Genomic DNA, 23369 nt, shown 5'->3' on the forward strand with positions numbered 1-23369 from the left:
CATGATATATGGTAGTTTCTTCAGATACTCATCTGGATTTGAGCAGACAATAATATGAAGGAATCTAACCTGTTTTGGTTTCAAGAAAACCTTTTTTTTTTTTTTTTAGGAATTGAGCACTAACACAGCAAACTGTTCAAAGGATTCATTTAACCTACAATAAACTCTTTTTCATTGTATGTTTTGGACACACTGTTTCCAGTGGTTAATCAAGGGACATATCAACAATAATAAACAATGTGAACCGGTTCGGTAAAACCTGCTTTCTCTGCAGTTAGGTCTTAGTGAGACAGAATTTCCCAAAAAGTCATGGATTTAAATGGCATAAAGGAGAGTAAAACTAAGCAAATACATGTACATGTACATCTCTCTCTCTCTCTCTCTCTCTCTCTCTCTCTCTATATATATATATATATATATATATATATATATATATATATATACATACTTATATATTTGACCTGGTCCTGGTCTTTGATTCTCGATATGACGTAAATATTCTCACTCCATTTCTGTTGCAGATGAAAAACTGTGAGAGCTAGCTATTTTATAGAGATGTTATCTTGTGCTATCTAAACCATGAATGACAGGTAACTTGTTTCAACACTTCACTTGATTCATGTCATTCTAAGATGACAGAGGGAATCTACAGCATTCCCTTGCTTCCGTTCTAAACACACAACCAGCGCATCCGAAGTCCGAGCGACATCTACATCGTTTCTTCAGATGCGTCGACTAGACATTCGATCTCCTGTTTACATTCAATCTCCTCAGTGAGGGCCTCAAGTGTTGCATTACGTTCTTGGAAACTGTTGGGCAAACTGTGGCAAAGTCCAACCTCTAAGGTTCCTCGCCACGAACGTGTACACACGTCTTCCTCTTGTGGCATTTGCCATACTTCTGGCAGATATCGCAAGTATGACTAGTTACTATGGGAAGGATGGGAAGATGGGTGGAAAATATTGGTCAGGAGAACTCCTGTTTGAGGTGGTACGGTGTTTGACAACAACACCCTGGTAAATAAGACAGAATCTGAGTGATGACTTACCAAGCAGAAGGAAAGTATGTAAGATGTATGTGAGCTTAGGTCACTTTGTCAACTTGTCTCTGTACACAGGTGTTTTTAGAGTCTAAAGTAGCCACATTATGTTAATTGTCTAGTGGGGCGCATACACAAACACATGACTCATGACGTAAGGCAGTCTATGCCCCTCTATTTAGGTCACCACTGTTTCTGTAAGAACACAGAACAATATCTAGTGAGCTGAAAGGCCAGGTTATTTTACCCTCTTGGCACTATTCCATAGATAGGTCACCAGATGGTACAAATTAGCATAACAAATGTACCTGCGTTTGTACTCTTTTCAAATGACAAAAGGCAAACATCCAGAACACTGCTCTCGAACACGTGACCCCTGAAACAGATGCGCTTACCCGATGTCGATGAGTGGGGGCTTTTCCCGGCCTCTTTTGTAGCATAGGAAGAGCTCTGGGCTTTTGAGGCTGCCGTGGTTGAGGTTGGCAGGCTGGCCGCTGTACGTTGTCTCGATGCAGGTGAAGCCCTCAGGCACCGTCTCCCCCGCAGACTTGTTGATGACGGCCAGGTCAGTGATGGGGGCTTTTGGCCCGCTGGACTTGGTCTCGGACAGGTCCTGCTCAAGCGGCGTGGACTTGTCCGTCAGTCCGGCCACCACGAAGTAGTCTGTCACACGGTGACCTTTGTCCTCAATCATGGCTGGGCGGGCCTGGGAAAAAGGAGGCCTTACAGTTAGGACTACTGGACCGAACATTTCAGAGTTTAGAAATTTATCTGCGATTTCTGAATGCTTGTGAACTTTCGGATCGAACAGATCAGATTTCGCATCCAAAAAAAACTCGTGCAAGCGCTAATTTTGAGAGAGGTCTTTTATAGACTTCTCTGAGTCTTTTATTGACTTCTCTCTTCTCTGAACCACTAGAAGGTGCATACCCAGGGAAAAGATGTGTATTAGCTCAACAGACTCTTTCTCCCTGATTTGGTTTTCCATTTTGATGGCGACACTGAAGGTCACCTCTGTACATTGCATGACAATGAGCAACTGCCTGCGTTTCCACGCCAGACTAAATATCACGGTGACTAAATAACACAGCAAGAAATTTTGCAAACATGTTTGCAGACACAGAGCAGAGCTCCGTAACCTTTTGCCACAGGAAGCTCAGAAAAGAGCTTAAAAGCATGGACAGAGCCTAACACAGCAAGTATTTTACTTTGCTCACAAACCTTCCCTGTCACTAGTCAACATCTCTCCGTTCCAGCAAAAAGCAGACAGACGGGCTTGAAGCTCCAGGGAGCAGCGGAGCCCGCTGGAATGTGAAAAAGCGCCACCAGGGCTGTAAATCAAGAGAGCAACGTTATAAAACGTTCCTCTCGAAAAAAGGAAAAAAAAAAAAAAGAAAGGCAATTCACTGCTCTTTTTTTCTCAGGAATAAACTCTTTTTCCATGTCTTTTTCTCTAGACCTTTAAGCCTGGAGAGGAAAACTGGCTGTATTTGCATAACAATTCCATGCCGTCGAGACTGTTGTGGAGCATGCGACAGACTGCTGAATTAAGCATTAGCCGCATAATGGCAAAGAAGCTGTAATTAGCAGAGCAGTCGCTAATGAAGTCAGCAAACCTCTTTATTAAAGGGAGGAAACACAGTGGTGGAGACAGCTGCAGCACCACCATCTTCACAGCTGTTTTCTGTGGAGTCCTTAGAATGAGGAGACTTTAGCAGTCCAACGCTGTGGACACCACCAAAAATAACCTCCCTCCCCACAAACCTATTCATCAAGGGTGTACTCTAAACCAACAGGGAACTGGACGAGCAAAAGGCTGTGACTTATCGAGCTTATCATACGCCAAGAGCTGGTGACCCTATGATTCTTACACGAGAGTTTTTATAGTTTTCATATGCCTCTCCTAATGGATGAACAATGAACGCAACTATAAATACTGTGAAACTGTGGAACGTCCGTGAATACTCATTTGAAGCCTGAAAAATGTGTGTCTGATTTAGAGGAGAATCAAAGTGCTTTGAGGCACCCTCAAAGAGATAAAACAGCCTACCTACAGAACAGACATTGGTTAAGTAGGTTAAAGAAATGTGTCACACAATCAGTAAATACAAAATGTGAGAAATGGCTGTCTTGCAGTTGGCAGTTAAAAGGGAGAATACAAAGTCCTTTTTGTCACCGGTGCTGGTCCCTTTGGGCTACTCTTTCACAGGACATGGACCATTAACCAAAGAGTACAACGTAATAAAGCACTTTGAATTTGAAACTTGATACACGACATGTAGCAGAATACATGGTTCGACTCCAAACTGAATGGAATTAAAACGTGGAAAGAAGGTCAAACGTACTGAGCAAGGTTATGTCAAGGGCAGTCCTCTATTGTTCAGAGAGGATATGAGAAGTCGTAGTCTTACAAAGAACCAACTCTGCCTTTGAAGAGTTCTTGCGGAGCTGGAAAATTCAAAAGTTCAAAACACCATAGAACCGCACTGCCTCTAAAAACATGGAATAAAGCAGGGATAGTAGGAACAAATGGCTCTCAGAGAAGAAAGTGAAGCTGAATAAGCAAACATTCCTTCTCTCTTCAAAGAAATTCAGTGACCGAGACAGGAAGTGAAAGTTTCCAGTCTCCAGTCAGATGGGTCAGTCGGGGAGGGGGCGGTCTCTTACATCTTATATATCAGACTGCACGCCTCTGGACCTCAGAAAAGAGACTTGACAAAGCCACACCTCAAACAGTGCTTCATCATCTCTGTCCAGGTGTCACTCAGCTGGAGCCTACAGTTGTGTGGAACGAACCCACCAAGCTTTAATTAGAGGGACTGGGAAACTAATCAATCATCTTGTTGACTGAGTATGCACACAGAGTAGCGCTGCAGCAACCCGTAAATAACAGCAGCGACATGTGCAGGGTAAAGGTATGCTCAGAGGTACAGGTTACACATTATGGTGAAATACAACAGGTACAAACTAATCGCTCCAAGATAACAATTTCCTAAACAAATTGGTCCAGACTTTCTTCCAGTGACCACAGACGGCAGCATGAGCTGCAGGTCCCTCATCCGATCCTCGCATATCAATCATTAAGCAGAACTGATTCAATTTAGAAGAGAGAGAGGGAGAAACAGCTAGGTGGAGAAAACACATTAATGGAGAGGTAGAGAGGGTGCATGGTGTGTGCCACTGGAAAAACCCTTTCATCACTCACTGTATCCAGCACAATGTCGAACAATCAAAGGGATCAGGCCAGAAGCGTTTGCCAAAGACAAATGGTGGAACTTCAAAAACCTGCTGCTGAATCTCATCAATGTTTTTTTTTTTTAAAGTAGCAATGACAATGATCCTCTTCAGGACAATTTAATTCAACGGTACTCATACGAAATAACTGCAGTGATAATCAAGTTATGATTATGTCTTGTGTGAAAATTTGCTTTTAAACGCCGATACCACATAATAAATAACCCACAACTCATTCAATATGGCTGAAGAGCAAGACTGTATGAAAAAAAGAGTGTTATTTCTAAGGGTTTTAAATGACAGTACTGGGAAGAGCATCTGCTTACAACTGTAAACAAAGGAAGATGCCAAATTGTCTCCCTTATAAAAGGCTGAGCTAGAGAGAGCAAGTTCACACACTTTTTTTTCCAGCAGCTGTAGCGACTGAGATGAAGATACTGTTACTGTTCCGAAGGCAAACATGAACCCACATTAGCATATGAAAGGTGTCTAGCTGAGCCTGGTGTCTTTGTTTGCAGGAAAGTCAACATTAATAAATTACATCATGGGGAATCCCTTGAAATGTTTTTAATTCACGCATATCTGGACCTACTACCCTCCATGCTTCTCATGACTTTTTTTTTTTTTTTGAAATCCCACGGCATCCGGAGGAGGGGGAGGGGGGGCACAAAAACGTGATGAGCAATCCCAAAAAAATTTCTTTCCCAAATAACTTGGCGTAAGCAGTTTCAGAGAAAAATCATTTCAGGAACGTATTAAGCCTGGCACAACTTCATGTGTGAGTCAGGAAAAGATTTTTTTGTGTTCTCACAAACAAGAAAAGGCAATAAAAATCAAGACAATGAGACCCCCCCACACCTTGTCCGTCCGGTGCTTTGAAGCCAAGGCTTGTTGAAGGTGACAGATTGGGGCGTTGACCTTCTAACATAAAAAAAAAAAATCCTTATAATTACTATGGCCTGTGTGGGACATAGCTATACAAGCTAAAGTCACTTTTGTCTTTGGTGAACACCAGTAGACAGAGTAGCTTTCTCAATCTGAGCTAAAAGACCAAGACAATGAATACACGCTGAAGGCCTTACCGAAAGTGCGGTTTTGACTTACAAGTACAGCTGAGCCAAAGACAGAGACAAATCCAGACCGCACTCACTGAGAGTGAATTATGGACTTTAATGAATCCAGAAAATACCTACAAATCACCATTCATGTATCCTGAGGAAATTAAATTAGGAAATGTGAAATTAAGTGTAAGGATTCTATCAAACACACTTTTCAAAATGTTTAAGAACTGATTACACAAAATGTCTGTCATCTCATTTTGTTGTTTGGGAATGGCACGCTACGGTAAAGACATACAAAAATGTGTCTGTTGGTCCTCTTAGGAGTGGACTGAGATTTACAGGACTGTAACCATGGTTACATTTCACCGGTCAGCCAAAAGGAGAGCAAGGCTCTTTATCCCTCTTTTCATTTGGTTTTGCTCTTCTGCATAACCAGACCACACCATTAAATGAGCCCCTGGTGCAGACGCAATTATAAAATACAAGACGAGAAGGAACCCTTGAACCGAGCCTTGAGCTGAGTTGTGACGGGCTCAAACTGTAAAAATTTATTCAGTAGCGTGGGTAGAAACTTGTCTCGGTGTTTTAGAGGCACACATAGGGAGTCTCAGACTTTCCATGCCATGAAGGGAGAAGGAGAGAGAGAGAAGAAAAAGAGAGCATTAGAAAAAGAGAGAGGAGGAGAAGAGAGGAAAAGAGAGGGAGACATTTCTCACATTTTCTATATTTTCTCCTTCACTCACATTTTTGAGGCTTCTAGGATATTTTGGCTCACATCTCGCTCTCTTGCAAAAAGGTTACACAAGACTGACATTTATATTGGTTTACTGTGTCTACTTTTGGAAAGAGGGCTTAAGATGACAAATCGGCGTTTTGCTCGCGTATGCACAATATGCATCACGATGGCCGTATAACATATGCTGACAGAAGCATTTCAAAATCTATATGGACGTGCATTTAAGAAATACACCCTATAGTACGTCTATAAAAAAAAAAAAAAAAAAAAAAAAAGAAAAAGAAAAAAGATTCTTGTTCTCATGCTGAAGATGACCCAGACGAGTCTTCAAAGGCAGAGACGTGAAGCATGCCCAGAGGGGACAAAACAGACAGGACTGCCAGTAGCACCACATCTCTCAGCTGTTTGATGTGGGAGCGCTAAGCGCCTCAGACAGGCAAGTGAAAAGCCAGAGGTCAGCGGCAAAGCAGACAGACCAAACCCAACTGCTCCTCCACTCTTAACACAACTCCTAACTCACTCCGTGGGTCAGGCCCTCTGCTCTCAGGGAAGTGGCCTGAGCGAACCGAACGAGTGCCGAATGGACGCGGAGACAAGATCACATTTTCAAAAAGGGAAAGATAATCTTGTATGGATCTTGCTTCCGTAATTATATGTTACCTCGTGCTTGTATCTGGTCATTTAACAAACAGTCTTGCCTTGTAATAAAAAAAAAAACAAAAAAAAACCTACTGGCAGGATACTAATCAGAGGTTCTTGAACCTCTCCAAGCATGCAACTAGCCCAAGGACACCAAAAGAGTAAACTCTAGCAGGGATCTGAACCAGCAACCATTTCATTACTGGGCCATTACCTTACCCACTGAACCGTACTGTACATATTATTATCATCAACATCTACAAGCACCAGCAAAGGCTTTTGGTCTTCCATTGGTGGACGATTGGCCCCGTTCTCCAGGAGGGGTAGGAAAGCCTGAGTCATCCAGTTTAGTGTCGGCTTCCCGGCAGCGTGGGCAAAACCAATCTGGTGGAGTACATGCCAAACGAGAGCTTGCACTCACGCTGAGATGCTTTGGCTGCAAATGACACTGCACAACAAAAACGTAAACAGGACGCGAGGCAACCTGCTCTCACGCCAAAATATGTTAAGCTTTAATTATGACACCCCGTGATAAAATGACTGACAGAATTAACAAGTGCAGTCTGGATGCTGAGTTACATGGTAATTTGCCACTCTCACTTTTGTCTCTATGTTAATACGACGGCTAATGTTTCCTGCGGGATGAAAGCCAAACTGACAAAACTGAAATGTCACTCTTCAGGTGCAATGATGACACAGCTCTTAACATACCCATTTCCGATTCTTTCACCGTATCGCTCCATTGTAGACGCTCATCATCCCAGTGTATTGGTTTCCAAAATCCCTCTCCTGATTTCAATTAAGAACACGTGCAAGTCCCGGAATTATCATACAAAAGAATGAATTTTGTGCAGCTAATGCTTGAGACACAATTTTCAGTGTTCTCCGTGAGCAGCAAAACTGACTTAGCTTTTGAGTTAATTAAATCTGGGGTTTCATCCGGCACCCTGATTACTACAGCTCACACTGACACAGTGGCTTAACTCTTCACCGTTACCTTGGCAACAACGCTCAGAGCAAAAAGCATAGGATTGTGAAGCATACCACACCTATACTTCTGACGTTAGGCTGTTTCGTTACCTTTTGCTTCAAACCCAATTCTGCCAGACTGTAGCAAAGAGGAAACTGAAGGGTATGCTGGAGTTTTGGGTGCAAACTGTGAGAAGAGAAACGGACCAAAACAAGGTATGAGATGGCTGAGAACTCTAAACAGGACAGACAGAAAGGTGCTTGCCAAACACCTAATCCACCATGCTAAGAGCCTCACTAATTACTGTCTTGCTGGCAGAGAGACAGTTCACATTCCTCAGAGAGAAGAGAGAGAGGAGGGGGGGGGGTGGAGAAATAGATGAACATTCTACTGGGAAAATGGGCTGGGGCAGAAAGGGAGAGAACTGCCATAGATCATCATTACTATTATTACGCTCATTGTTTCATATTGATGTAGGAGCTCTGCTTTAACTACTAATTCGGTTCCATTTTCTCGCTTATCGAAATGAAGCCTTTGGTTTTTTTGTATTTATGATACACTTGGACCTTGCAGGGAAATGAAAGCCACTTTTCATTCAAAGGAATAATTCATGACTACCGGAGCATAAAAAGAAATCAACATAACAAAAATAGAGAACTGAACTGTGTGTGAGTCAGCACAGCCATGGAAATCCGAAAAACTGACGAATGTATCTCTCTTTTCCACTAAATGAAACGTTTTGAAACGTTTCATAGTTTGAAACGCTATGGGTAAAAAAAAAAAAAAAAAAAGAAAAAGGCAAAGTCCTCTTTGTGAACAGTTGGGGCATAAACATTAGTGTTGCCATGGCAACTGCTTCTTACATAGCTGTGTACACTCACTCTCACACATGAAACACACGCACACTCCCCCACTTACACACACACTACTGTGGCGTGAACTGTTCTGAGTTGAGCGGCAAGAGGAAACTGATCTGATGCAGGCCTTCAAAGAGTGTTATGCAGAGAGTTTATCCTCACGCGCACCCACCAGCAAACGTCTGCGAAAGCTGCCTGCGATCCCAAAGCAACGCAAACAACCTGTTTCCCCAGTGGTATCGTACTGCCGAGTTTGTTAGACCACAACATAAATAAAAGGGGAAAAGTAAAAAGTTGAGAAGACCATGTGCGTACTATTTCAACCTTATAAAAAGCCGTGGTTCAATTCATCGATTTAAGATGTGGTTGTTTTTAAAAGCGCAGATTGTTCACTGAAAAGTTTTTCAACCTCAGCAATGTAATTGTTGACTTCGCTAACGTATTCTGTCTGCTAAAAACATCATTGCGCTAAGTGAGAAAACTATAGGGAGTGGACAAAGCATATACAGATTTAAAAACTAGGTCAGGGATAAGCAAACCTCCTGTGAAAGTCACAATGTATGCAGGTATGTGCTCCACTCTAACACTGCTGATTCTGTTCTGTAGACGTGTGTCTGAAACTTCTTTAGCAGAAATAGCTGTTTTGGAACATTAGTATACAATACAGCTTCATGAAATGATGTTTTATTAGCCCTGAACTAGGTCAAGGCCTATAGTAGGTACTAAAAACAATTACCACAAAGTCCACATGAGAGTTAGAATTAACCTAGACCGCTAACTATTAAAGGTGGACCAAAACAAAGTTGTGACTTTTTCTCCCCCTGCTTGTGAGTAAAGCTTTGTGTCTTGGGCTTTTTTGAACGTTGTAATTCGAGGCCTCGTGACATTTCCCTTGGAGCAACCCATCCCATAACTTAAGAACCGGTTTCTCTCTGCTTTGTAGGTAGAGTGTCACAATGGTCTCTGTCTGGAAAGTACCATACACTCTTTGTGGAGCTGTTTCAGTGACATTGCTGGCTATGAGGGCAATGCTGGAGAACCCTCACGGAACCTTATCTTTATTCACTACCGAGATCAAAACCTAAAACAAACATCCAACCAAGACCCTCATTAACATTAGAAAATTACTCATCCATATTTGTTGAGGCAATTTAGGCCAGGATTCTCTGCACTGTTGACTAGTCTGAAAATAAGAACTAGTCTGTAGTTTTATATACAGTCAACAAATACTCTGTAGTTCCACTCATGACGATGCAATTCATTAAGGTTAAGTCTATTATCTAGTCTATCATAGATGTCTGCCCCCAAGCTATAACTCCTAGCTAAACTGGTTGAGTGCCTTTAGCTTGTGTGGTCTTTCTAGCAGGTGTGGAATTTCAGGCGTTTGTTGTTGCTGTTGTTTTTTTTTTTAAAGTCTTGATTGAGCCTTCTGTTTTTTCCCCACATGCGACTGGACAGCCAAGCCCCCTTTTGTCTCTGGAAAACTGAGGTCAGATTTCTTGGCAATGCTTCCAGCCTTGACTTGAAAACCTGAACTGCAGCTTGCAATGAAACAGCTTGCATGCAGATGACAAAATACAAGAACACCCTTTCATTCCTGCCTCCCCCCCCGTCCCACTCATCCAACTCAAAATGTATGTATGTCTTCAGTTGTTAAGGCTAGCATTTTCTTCAGTGTTAACACTGTCAGATCAAGTCGTTGTGAATCAATAGTTCAAACTGTGAGCCATGTTTCAAGCGTTAACAAAGTGTCATGACATCACTGATGTCGGAGACAGCAGTCTGTAGTTGGGAGTGTGAAGCATTTCACCATGTCCCATCACCCCCTGTCACTTAAACTGAACAGTCCCCTCCCATAACAAGTGATGTCACCAACACCACACAATGGGCCCAGAACTCTTTGCCAGAGAGGGAGAGAGGGAGAGAGAGAGAGAGAGAGAGAGAGAGAGAGAGAGACTCTACCGGGAAAGGGATGGGGTGGGTTTCGGGGGGGAGGCCTCTATCCTGCACTGCCTGTTTCAATTCTGTTGGCCGGGAGGCCCCATCATGCTAGTCTATTCAGTCCATTCACAGCCACCACAACTGCTTGGCCTAAGGGGGAAATGCGATGGCACAGCCTGAGTCTAACACAAACCCATACACACGGTCACAAACACAAACACACACACACACACACACACACACACAGTCAACAAACACAAACACACACACACACACACACACACACAGTCAACAAACACAATCACTTGCAGACACAGGAGCCAGCCACCACGGACTACGTTGGCAATTAGGCTGCATCACAGACCACTAGGCAATCACCAACAAAATATTTCGAAAAAGAAAGCTGGCGATAAACGTATGGACACTGAGTTGGGACTCAAACATTTAAGAGAGAGCTGAATTTGCTGAGGCTTTGGAAAATCAGACCGCTATAATGCTATTCCCGCTCTGCAGTTTGACGTCTCGTGTAACTGACGCCGATGGATGGAGCTGCTTAGTCATGTTCAAGAACCCTCTCAACAAGTGCTTGCCGGCCATCAACTAACAGGAGACCCCAGATATTCACAAGTGACATGATGAAAACAACAAGACTGAACTGAGTGATGTTTTGAACAGGGACCCTGGCGCCTGTCAGAGGAACGTGTTGTCTTGTCGGCACCTGGGTCTACGAACAAAGAGCGACCAATTAAGTATTTAATAAGCAAGCATTGAACGACCTAATAAGCAGGTGAAATCTCACCAAAGAGAACTGCTGGTAAAATATGCTTTAAGATATGCTATATAAAACAAGATATACCAGAGTTGTAGGACACTGAAAATCTGTGTGCTGGTCTGTTTTCAGTGGAGATGCCCTGTGAATACTTACTTTACTCACAAATTTATGAAAGCAGCGTGTAGTCTCGGAGTCCATTTGACAGGACAAACTTTTTTTTTTTTCCCCCCCTTCAGCCTTTGTCTCTGGTTTGGTTCTGGAGCCAATACATTTGTGTCAACAGTGAAAATTGCAATCAGCTGCAGACAGCAGACAGAATGACAAACATGTTTTGCTTCGATTTATGATAACTGAACCAGACGAACAAACACACACACACTCACACAGACATTTAAAAAAAAAAAAAAAATTATGAAAAGAGAAAGATAATCTATATTCCATTCAGCAAATACCCACTACAACTTGTCTTTTACTCTGAGTGCGCTCACTAGTTTGAGCTTCGTGTCAACAGTGCCTTGACTAAAATCGTTTCTACGGGACAAAGCAGGGTCGTGACAATTTTTAAACAGCTGCTTCAGCAACTAGAACTTTTTTGTAATACAAAAGTAAATCTTTCATGTACTGAGTCAGTCTCTGTCAGGAAAAATGCAGTCATTTCATATGTCTGATTCCTAGACAACACCTTTCCTCTTCCTTTAAACAGATAAACAGCTGGTATTCTCAAAATATTTCGACATGCCAGGGATACACAAGCAATCTGAAACTTTTTTTTTTTTCCCAGGCCTGAGGTTGGTATTGCAATCTTTAAGAGCTACTGTCAACAGAAAGATGAAAAGAAAAGTGACATCTCTAAAGCATGGCATTCACGCCTGCCGTGCCGGCATAAACACAACAGCAGCATCAAAGGGGGAAAAAAAATAATGAAAATATAGAGACTACGGCTTTGTAGTCAAAATGAAATAAAAAAAAAAAAAAATCTAATTTTCCTGATATGATTGGGATGCAAATTCCATGACAACAAACGACATCACAAAGCATTTCTCAGTCAATCAGTCAAACACTGTGCAGCTCATTTCTGAGGAAGGAAAGCATAGCCTACTTTTATCATTACCATAGCTATTGGCCTTTGGTTCGGTGACCTGTTACTTTTGGTAAGATAGTGCACCTATTCAGTCTCAAAAATTCCCTTTAAGTACAATTTTTTCTTTCTTCTTCTTCTTTTTTTAAACATAACCCCATTTTAGAGTTGTTTATTGGAGCGAAGAGATAGCTAATTTCTCCTCTAGCCGATATGTTCTCACAGTCAAACTGTGAGGGGAACAGGTCAGTGTCTGTTCTGCCATGCAGATAGCGGATGAGAGGTTCAGCTCAGGCTTAGAAAGACTGGAAGACAATTTAGTCCACTAACACACACACACACACACACACCCCACTGCTAGTTCAATACTTTAACCCGAAAACATGGAAAAAAGGAGGTGTTCTTGGCAGAACATGCATGAATGTATTCTGATGTGCTTTTTAAACACTTCATTCAACGCAAGACAAACACACAAAGACACATACACACCCACGCACGCGTGCACACAAATAGACTATAACTCTCTCACTCTCATTAAGGGAGGTAAAAGCTTCATACATTTAGGTTAGACAGTGGATGTCTACTTAAAGCACTGCTTCAGTAACAAATGTCATTCCGTGTCTATTACAGAGGCAGGGGTACTAGACAAGGGCACAAAACAAAAAATAAATAAAGGGGAAATAGAGTTACTGAGTCTTTCAAAGTGTCTATTACTTTTGGCTGCTGATTAATGCTTTAGCTTGTAGGGGGAAACAATTTTTATAAAGGCAGCCACAGGACATGGTGTTGTATGAAAAGAGAAAAGGGCATAAGGGGAAGCAGAAGTGCCCTTCAGACAGGGTGAAAGGTGAGTACGACCAAAACATTTCTCTCTCTCTCTCTCTCTCTCTCTCTCTCGCTGTGTTTTACATAAGAGTCACAATATTAGGTCAAACAGAGGGCAAAAAGCCGGCTTCTCTTGCAACGTTGCTGAATGTACGTTAAACAATGAATATACACACAAAAACGCATATACACACACACCCTGACCTTTGTCACTGTCCTCTGCAAAATCTCACTCACAGACAAAGGCAGAACATCTAGTGCAGAGTAAAGGTTGACATTTAACATTTCATCAAAAGAGCACAGCAGAAAAAAAAGGAAAAAAAAAAAAAACTTTAAAGAAAAAAAACTCACAAACCAATTTTTGGCTGTGAATTTATCCTTGGGTAGGAAAAAAACAAGCACACAACACCTGCATTCATCTCATTTACATGGGCCAGAACAATTTATCCGCCCTTTTCCAGAGCAGTGGTTTGTTTTAAAACACAACGCATTCCGAGCCAGGAGTCAATATGGAAAGAAAGCAAGAGTCTAACGTGCTGCATCCTTCCTTGTCCCACGCTTACACGTTAGCTATGGCGAGCAAGCAGTGGAGACAACACACGTAGGATGGTGTGGTATCACATTTCTCTTTCTTTGCCAAGGCCCAGCCTACCTGCCACATACACTCCCTTTTGTGATACCCACAATGCCTAGCTCTGGACTTCCTCACTCACTACCGTTTGGTGCCTCTTTATGATTCCAAAGTCACTTGACTCAAATATGAGAGTAAACAGAGAGAGAGAGAGAGAGAGAGAGAGAGAGAAGAAGCACAAGATTACGTACCTGAACTTTGTAATCCTGTTCTCTATATATCAGTGTAATCAGGTTTAAACACATAAGACAGACCTATTTCACACCAGATTCATAGTGCGATCAAAGTTCAAAGTGTAACAGTCCAATGTCAAGGTCATCGGAGCTATTGATCAACTAGTAAATTATGACCCGGCAAACACTGCTCACGAGCTGTTACTTCCTGTAAAGCGTTCTCTCGACATGCAGAGCAATCCACATGCATGCAAACACACACACACACACACACACACACAAACAAACTATTAAAATTTAACAGCAAAGCTGGTGAACGCTAACCACATGGTGTTTTTAAGGCTGACAAAAAATTAAATGTAGCAACACTTGTACCTGCATATGAGAGAGTTTTCGATTTGGACAATGAGAATGGCCAAAGTCATATTTTGAACTGCTGTTCCTCCTTCTAAACTTTTTAAAGAAAGCAATTACATGTGGTATCGTTTAACAGAATAATCAGTAATGAGATGAGCTAACCGATATCATTCCTTTTAGCGAGTTACAATACCTACGCGAGCTTAAAATATAAGGTGCTTAACAGTTAGGAAAACGACAGTTACGAATGCCTCTTCCACCCGGTGTTTCGTTGCATGGAAAGAAAGAACATTTACATGCCATTTTCCGTGATAGTCTTTGCTCACTAAATGCCAGGCTGTGTACATATGAACACAGCCAAAGCCTTCAATCAACAAATGCAAACATTTCAACACTGGACACAGAAGAGACAAGCGAACGCTGGGTGAGAGGTATACAAAGGTCACGTCATAAAAAGCTGACAGTAAAAACAACAGGGAATGACTCTGTTATGAATACAGTGACGCATATCGGGATGCTAAACGGACCCAAATGCCTAACGATTCCCAGTGTCAAATGCCTGACACTGGGACATTAAATTCCAGAGGGAAAAAAAAATCCACATCAGGTGCCTTTCTCTGGGTCACGAGGTCCAAAGTTTTGATCATGTATGACCTGCTTTCGTCACTGTCAGGATGCGAAACTTGAACTGTTCGAGCAACTCAATCATGCCAATTCAACGATGAATTAAAGTGCATTTATTTACGAACTGGACAAACATGCTTGTTACACGGTTTAAGCAGTGAAGCGAAGTAATGGCACGTCAGCATTTGTTTTTACAATGTCCAACAGACTTGCGTACTACATTGTCTGATAATCCAGATAAAAATTCAACGGTGCACATTCAAGCTTGAAAAGAAACCATATTTTACAAGACTGCTTTCATATGTTTTGTTTTTCAGCTAGAACGGCTACGCCATGTGAGTAGAGGACGGTGCTTGTCTCCGGCTTTCTCCTTTAACTTCCTGGGTTTACAAGTCAGGCAACTGTTTCTACAGAATTGGACAACTTCAACAGATTACAGCCTACCTCTGTGCACCGACACACCCTTAAGCACCTGCACACTTTTGTTTGAAATAGCAACAATCCCTCACATGCGGCCTGTATGTAGGGAGCACTGACTCTAAAGTCTCCAACTGTTGCATCTTCCTCAAGCCAGTAACTAGGTCAACTTCGCACAGTTATCACAGCGGCCACTTTCTCATGTTATACCGCTGCGCTCTCAACGTGAAAACCCGACCAAAAGTATAAATGGAAAAAAATGTCAGTCTCAACTTCCTTGTCACGCTCAAAAGACAATGTTTTATCCGTTGGACCGGCTTTTATATTCTAACGTATTCAAGCATACAATTCAGGTGGCTCGTGAAGTGTATTGCGGAAGAAACACAGGCGCGTTAAGTCCAGCGTTTCATCAAAAGACTGTATCCAGTACACGTCAGGAACTTTACTTACTGCAGTACTGCATTTGTTCAACGAGACAACTTAAGAGAGCAAAGCAGCACATACCAGCTGTTTACACCACGCAGGGAGAGAACGTTGACATGTAGGCAACTTGTAGCTTTCACCTCCTCGTTACTCCGCCTTCGTTATATTTGTGAGGAAGAAAAAAACACTCCAGTATACACACAGAATCAGTGCACTCCGTATTTCCCCCCGAATACTTTCCCCCCAACTTGATCGCGTTACACTTATCGATGAGTGTAGGTGCCAGTAGGCGCCATGTTTGTGTTTTGTTACTTTGGTGAGCTCTTAGGCTTCGCAGACTCCACTGCTAGAGGCGGAATGGAACCGCCCAGAAGAGTGACTCGCTCGCTCAGATGACTGCACTGTTTTCCGGCTTACTACAACGGCAGGTTGCTTATGCCCCCTATCTTGAGCGAAGGGTGAGTGATAGTTATCACCGTGTAACAGGTGGACAACCAGCGAACGTTGTACTTTGGTTACGCAGAATACGAGAGAAATGGTTTTAACAAGTTTGAATGGGGCAAGGGAGTCACGTGTAATAAGTGACTAAATATTATGATCAAACCATTGATTGCTGAGATCATGTAATTAAAAACCATCAAGTTCGAACGAACAAATTTATTGTAAACAAACTTTAATTCATACAATTAAATTAGCACAATGTTTTACAATCCCACCGAAGTTAAGCATGAATTAATTAGTTGCATTATTTGAGTATACAGGAAGCACACTTAACAGAGAACTATCGCATTTTCTAAAAATAAAATGCAGTTCAATTTACAAAAGGCTCAAATGAAAACTTCATCTAAAAACGAGTCAGTCACAGAAAAAAGTGGTATGCCATCATACCCGTGTTCAAGTGGATTCAAAAGTTCATTAAAACCAAATGCCCTTGAGCAAATGGTCTCAAAATCTGACATTGTTTCAAATTTACAGATCTGCATCGAAGGACTAGAAGTCATCTATGGGAGAAAATGTGACTAGATTTGGGAGCATGAACTCCTCTTGCTGTGGAGGGGAGGGACTTTCCAGCTGTTCAAGATCGAGGGAAAACACTTTCTCGCTGTTGCTCCAATCGTCCCTCCCAGAATCCTTTGGCGGTAGGGGTTCTGTTGTCCTCTCCCTGCAAGTGCCCATGAAAGACGATTCACCAAGGATGGTCGCCAGCCGTTGCCGTGCCGACTGCAGGGCCGCCTCTCTTTTAGGAGAATGTGAAAGTACCTGCGGGAGGACCAGTTCCTCCTCACCTTCCGTCTCATCTAGAACTTCGGCTGACTCGTCAGCGTTGCTGAGCAGGCTATCGTTGCCAGGGAGATCAGGGAAGGTCTCATGGGCGATACTGAACTGGATGATGTTGCTGGAGTTCTCACTGTTGAGGGCTTCCAGCTGTGAAGAGTCCCAGGACAAGGTAGAGTGACAGGAGGCCCCCTGCTGGAGGACACGGGGACTGTGGTTCGGAGGTGCAGGAGCTGAGGTCTCCAGGGCACTTAGGAGAGCTGCCTCCAGCTTGCTGGGGTCCTCTTCAGTCTCAGAAACGGGCGTGAAGTGGCGAGTGAAACTGTCAAACTTTCCAGATAGACGGGCTTTCTCCGCCACGCCCTCCTCCACAGCCTTTCTCCACGAGCTTCTAACTTCCATAACTGCAGAACGTACATGACCGTTAAATATATAATCGCAAAACCCTCTTCAATCGTTCTCCCTAGATTCAAATTAAAAAGACTGAAGAACAAGAACTGAAAATGTAATTAATCCAACTTAAAGTATCCAAGTTTAAATTAGACAACATTTAATTCTGATGCTTTGGAAAGAGCTTACTTAGGCTTTCTGGGGTGCGAGGCAGCTGTTTCCTTGTGGAGAACGGATCTGATAGCGTGTTGAGCAGTTGCTCTAGTTCCAGGCCTTTCTTGCTTCCCTCAGCAGGGCTTGTGATCACAGCCTCTGCGAACTAAGTTTCAAAGAGACAGACGTTAACGTGAAAGGTTAATTTCGAAAAATCGATGACTCCACAATTTCCAGTCTTGATCTACAGCTCTACAAATCTTGATAGAGCTACACATCATACAGCTCAGAATAATTCTATAGTACCAAGGCTCTGATGCACTGAAATGAATCAGTTAGGTTAAGTTACAAATGCATACTCCAGTTGGTCTTCAAGACCTGGAAACCGCCAGTGAGTTAACCCTAAAAAGCATGAGACTGTCTGCTCCGTATCTGTCCGTTGCAATTTCTCTCAATTTGCCCCGGTCATCAGAAAGCAGGTATGCTATAGGGAGAGCTAGTGACGGACAGAGCATTGCTCAGGACTGCCCAGGTATCTGTCTCCCACCACACAGACGCAAAATAAAACCATAACAAGTAATTAATTTGGAACTGAGCTCAAGTTTTGAACAAAGTGCACTGAATATAATCAGCAGATCAACATCATAGCAAAATTAACTGTACCTGACTTGCCAGGTTGTCACACTCCAATTCCAAAATCTGAGACACCTTTTTCACTTCAGAGGTCTTTGTATGCCTTTGCCAATTTTTCTTGTGACTGTCCTGTTCAGGACAGATTTATTATATCAAAAAGGGGCCAGCATACAGAAGCAAAAATGTTGGTAGAAAAAAAATTGAATATTTAAAAAAAAAAAGCACTGAAGCTGCTCGCATTTATCACAGTGGGAAAATTAAACACACAAGAACATTATTCCCACCAACACCAAGAAGTTTTCCAATAACTGTCTGCCTCATCTGTTGAAGCTGAGGTCATTTTGGTTGGAACCAGCTGCAAAAGCCAATTATGCTCTGGTCCTAAACAAAACTTACTAAAAAACTGCCTTATTCCAGAGCCTAATGTAGTAATGGTAGTCTGGGAAACCAGCCCATAATGTTATACATGTAAATCTATTACCAGTCTCTGATGCAATGCAGTGTTGTCATACACAAGCAGATTTAGAGCGAACAGAATCCCATTTGTCAGTGCAGAGCCCAATACCTGTACAGAGCTGGGTGCAAGAGCAACAGGGGTGATAAAAGGAAGGTCGTCTGGAGGAACCTCAGATAAGGGAGGTTTACATGGAGTTAAGGAGCTTGGGGAACAGGCAGAAATAAAGTCATCGGTCTGCTCCAAAACTGGGAGCATCAAACTGTAGAAGAAGAAGGAAAAAAAAAAAAGGCGTCAGTACATACAAAATGAGGCCGAAACCCCCCCCCCCCCCCCCATATTCATCATTTTTCCCCATGCCCCTTCCTATCCAAAAAGTGAGAAGGCACAACTGTCACCTTAAGCATTTAGACTTTTTCAGAACCATAGGGGATGGTTTTAAATTAGTTCAATACCTGGTATTGTCAGCATCAGCCTTGACGTCTGTCTCCAGTGAATCTGGATTCTGCTTCAATAATTCTAAGAAAAAGAAAGAAAGAGACATAATTTGATATTTCAATATCATAAAGGCAGAGAGTAAAAACACAATCTGAATACCTACATATGAAGACAACAAAGACCATCATATTTCTTTGTACAACATAGCAAATTTAGAGTGAGTAGTTTATTTTAATTTATAAAAAAAAAAAAAAAAGCGCACCTTTACAGGCTATACTTACCAGACAGCTTGGCTGGGTACTGGGAAAAGATGCTGCTTTTGAAGCTGGCTTCAGATGCAGGCTCAAAGGACAGAGGCGCCATGGGAGACAGGAATTCAAGGGCCTTAAAAAGGTTATTAATAGAGACGCCCGAGTAATGTTTTCATTTATTCACAACTTCAAAATACAATTGTCTGTTTGTAACCAACATGTTTGACTGAGTTCTAAACTCCAACATATAGCAGTAGAAGCACCACTTCGGAGAAGAAAACTTGATGACTGCAAAAAGAATTTTTGATTGGATATGGTGATTTTTAAAAAAAAACAAAAACAAAAAAAAAACCAAAAAAAACAAAAACACCACACACACACACACACACACACACACACACACTCACTGGATCCTCACTGAGGAAGGATGTCAAAGGCGTGAACTGAAGGCACTTGGCCCACTTCCTTTCCCAGTCTGCTTCCAACTTCCTGATGGAGGTCTTAACCTGTGGAATGTCTTCTTGTGTCAGTTTACTCCTGAGAAGAAGAAGAAGAGAGTCTTACATGCATTTACTGAATGAACCAAAAACAGGATTAATGTGACAAAGCTTAGCTCGCCCGTTCAAAACAACATCTGAAAAGAAATAAAATGAAAACTTCTCCATGTCTGTGACTGTAGGTGAACGCTGGCTGGATTAAACTGCAGAGACACTGCCAAAGGAAAAGTCAGCCTTTTTAGCTCTTGATTCCCCACAAGGAATGAACTCAGTGGGTGTGGCCACAAACGAAAATGACCAACACATGCGTTCAATCAATCGACCAACCACCTAGTGAGACTAATAATCCAGTGATTCTCAACTCCAGTCCTAGGGGCCCGCCACCCTGCACGTCTCTGTTTTAACCCTTCGTTATCACAGTTCATTCAGCTAATCAAGGGCTTGATGATTAATTGATCAGTGAAATCAGGTGTGTCAGTCCTGAGTTAACACAAAGACGTGCAGGACAGTGGGCCCCTAGGACTGGAGTTGAGAATCACTGAACTAGCAGATGAATACCTGTTTGGCTTAAACAACCGTAATAAAACAGGTAAAGACAAGACTCCTACCTCTATAACTAATCTTTTTCAAACACTACACAGGAAACAATTGCCTAGGGCACATAGCATTTTTGAATACAATTTTAACGGTGCTGGCAGGTTCACGAGGAAACAAAACGACATATTTCAATATTGGCAATTTGTTAGTCACATTACGTTAACACTATGTTACTCATCTCAATGGTCCTCAAATGTTTTGCTCGACTGTACCTCAGAAGCCTGAGGGCCTCTCTTGAGCGGTTCAGGAGCAGGGCCTTTTCCTGAAGGGCCTGGTGTTGGAGCTGCACCGTGGGGCCTGCAGCTGTGTCCCGCTCCTCCTTCAGTAGGCCCAGTGCCTCATTCAGCAGCCCCAGCAGGCTAAGCAGCACCGGCCGGCCTGCCTCATAGACGTTCCCCACACTGGACTGAGGACACACAGGGGAGGACACAAACTGACTACGAGCCGCATAATGTAAAATCAATTGACAAAAACTAAAAAACCAGAGCTTCTTCTCTTTGGCCAAAAACAAAGGAAAACAGTATATTACCTGTTATACAGAGTATGTTACGAATTTAATCACAACAATAAAATAACCTTTTTTTTATGTTTGGGGAATATTTAGTTTATGGTTTAATCCCTTATGAACCTCACCAAGTGAGAGAGCTTCTCCATCCTCTCTAGGAGAACATGGGGTATCTTGACTGACAAATCAGACCCATCTAAGGTGTACTGGTCCACGTTTCCCTGGACGACGCTCTCCACGACCGCCCTCTCCTTTTCCAGGGTGGATAAGACTGTGTCGACGGTGGCCCATAGCGATCGTGCCTAAGATCAAGTATGACATTTAGATCACCAGAGGGAGTGGTCAACGAGAACCATTCTTTATGCCTGTGCCAAGAGACTGCAATGAGGCCAAACCTTTTTAGTCTTCTCTTCTAGGATGCTTCCTTCCTGATCAGCATCTCTGTCATGTTTCCTATAAAGCGCAGCCATTTTAATTCAACAAATACCACAGTAACACACCGTATTAGAGGTAAAACCATGCTTAGCAATCTTACTCAGACATACTCAAGCAAATCGGCATACTTGGCATCTTCTGCCCTTAGATCCCTCAGGGACTTCTCTAAGGCCCTAAAACAGACAAAAATAGAAGAAGCAGGTGAGAGAGAGGGGATCAAAATTTCTATTGTGCATCCTGCGATGGTCTGGCGACCTATCCAGGATGTCTCCCTCCCTTTTGCCCAATGCATAATGCATTGGACAATGCATAGGCTCCAGCACCCTCCGTGACCCTAATTAGGATAAGCGGCTTAGAAAATGAATGAATGAATGAATTCAAGCATGTTAAAGTGTCCAGTGTGCTAAAATCAATGTAAGAATGGCACTGCGAGATTTGATTTTTTTTTTTATAACAGGACCACATACTTGGCTCTACTCTGGTGCTCCTGAATGACATGGTCTTCCTCCACAGCAGCTCTCTCAAATCGTCTTTTCACGCGTTGAAACCGCTTTGCCTCCATTTCAGCTGAACGTGCTGGAACCGCGGCAGCCTCTGGGATCCAAGTGCCATCTGTAAGGATATTGTTGTAATTATTTTTTAACAATATTGGTAAGAGTTTCTAAGCATTTCATTTACCATAAAGGAGTGACTGGGAACTGAAACTGGTTGTAGCTAGAAGAAGAACCATGTTAAATAATTTACCTGTGGAAAATGACTTAATTTCCTGTAACATCACATGTTTGGCGAGGTGGAGCATTATGCTGATAAACTTTGGACCACCAGGAGAGAGTAAGTGTGACGCAAGTACTCTGGGAAAGGTGCTACCACTTTCAGCCTAAATAGAGAAATGCGTTAGATTTAGCAAATTAAAAGGAATGTTTTCGAAATGAATATCAAATACAATTGTGGTGTAAAAGGTAGGAATGTTACATACTGCTATTTCCTGAAGCCATCCAAAAACCACTTTACGGAATTCTGCATCTGCCTTGCGATCCAAAACTGGCCAACAATACCTAAAATAATAACGTCGCGGTCACGTTAATGACGATGACAAGTTCGAAAGCTTTTAAGATACTACAATATATGACTGTGATCTTACCGGAAAGCATCCTGTGCCCGTGACGAATTTAACTTTCCCAACAAGAAATGAGTGACAATATAGAAGGCCTCCTTGTTCGGCTTATCGAACATATTACTGTAAAAAAACAAACAAAAAAAAACAACCGTAACCATCATGTGCATGTAGGCTAAACAAAGTGTCAATGTCTTATCCTCTTGCTTTCACGAAGTCCCCTTGGCTCTCATCACTACTGTCTACTCAGACCCGCAGTACTGAAACCGTTGACAGTGCGTACTTCTTGTGAAGACAACTTTATTTAAATTTGTTAATTATCGGGTTCGCCACGTAATTACAGTAACGTGCTTTGATGATGACGTACCCGTACATCAAGATATACTTATAATTCACAATAAAATCTATAACATTAGTTGCCAACGGTTATCAGTAATATTAATAAGCGACCCCTGACTCAGTTCACAATAACTAACCGTCAGAACAATCATTATTAACATGAGGACACTTGCTAACAGATGCCTCTCACCTCCCAAGAACGAGATGTCGGGCGTTGGTTTTGCTGATCCCACTGGATGCGGCGACATCGGGCTGAAATCCGAGACTCAGTAGATGCCACCATAAATATTCTGAGTTTGCCTTCTGAAGGCAAGACATCGTGCCGATTTTCGCATATATAGCTTCTGTGATAAGGCTGACCGATGATTTTCTCTTACGTCTACACTTCAGATCCACTGAGCTAGCGTACTACGTAGCTTAGCAATGATATAAAACGCTGCACCGATGCACAGCTAACAAAGTTTGTTTTTGACAAGTATTTCCTCTATACCGCCAAATGCTTTGAGAGAAT

At 42.4% G+C, this 23369-nt stretch overlaps 2 protein-coding genes and 1 non-coding gene across 3 annotated transcripts in view; all 3 read right to left on the minus strand.

The window, feature by feature from the left end:
• dennd4c (DENN/MADD domain containing 4C) overlaps positions 1-16047 on the minus strand; it is a 39037-nt gene extending 22990 nt beyond the window's left edge. Inside the window, 2 exon segments of the mRNA XM_030780089.1 lie at positions 1435-1745; positions 15859-16047. Of these exon segments, the coding sequence (XP_030635949.1) occupies positions 1435-1733 (299 nt within the window). The 5' untranslated portion in view covers positions 1734-1745; positions 15859-16047.
• Positions 16048-16767: 720 nt separating this feature from the next.
• On the minus strand, positions 16768-23176 carry haus6 (HAUS augmin-like complex, subunit 6). Its single transcript, XM_030779198.1, has 16 exons — positions 23049-23176; positions 22547-22642; positions 22382-22460; positions 22150-22282; positions 21873-22017; positions 21516-21578; positions 21366-21423; positions 21099-21272; positions 20678-20871; positions 19779-19908; positions 19402-19504; positions 19138-19201; positions 18794-18944; positions 18259-18357; positions 17632-17761; positions 16768-17456 (listed from the first exon to the last, which is right to left on the minus strand). Exons 1-16 carry the CDS (start codon positions 23174-23176, stop codon positions 16768-16770), a joined length of 2436 nt encoding a protein of 811 aa, XP_030635058.1.
• On the minus strand, positions 18011-18141 carry LOC115817690 (small Cajal body-specific RNA 8). Its single transcript, XR_004025482.1, has one exon.
• Positions 23177-23369: the final 193 nt, after the last annotated feature.

The sequence above is a fragment of the Chanos chanos genome, chromosome 7 (genome assembly GCF_902362185.1).
Source record: "Chanos chanos chromosome 7, fChaCha1.1, whole genome shotgun sequence".
NCBI lineage: Eukaryota > Metazoa > Chordata > Actinopteri > Gonorynchiformes > Chanidae > Chanos > Chanos chanos.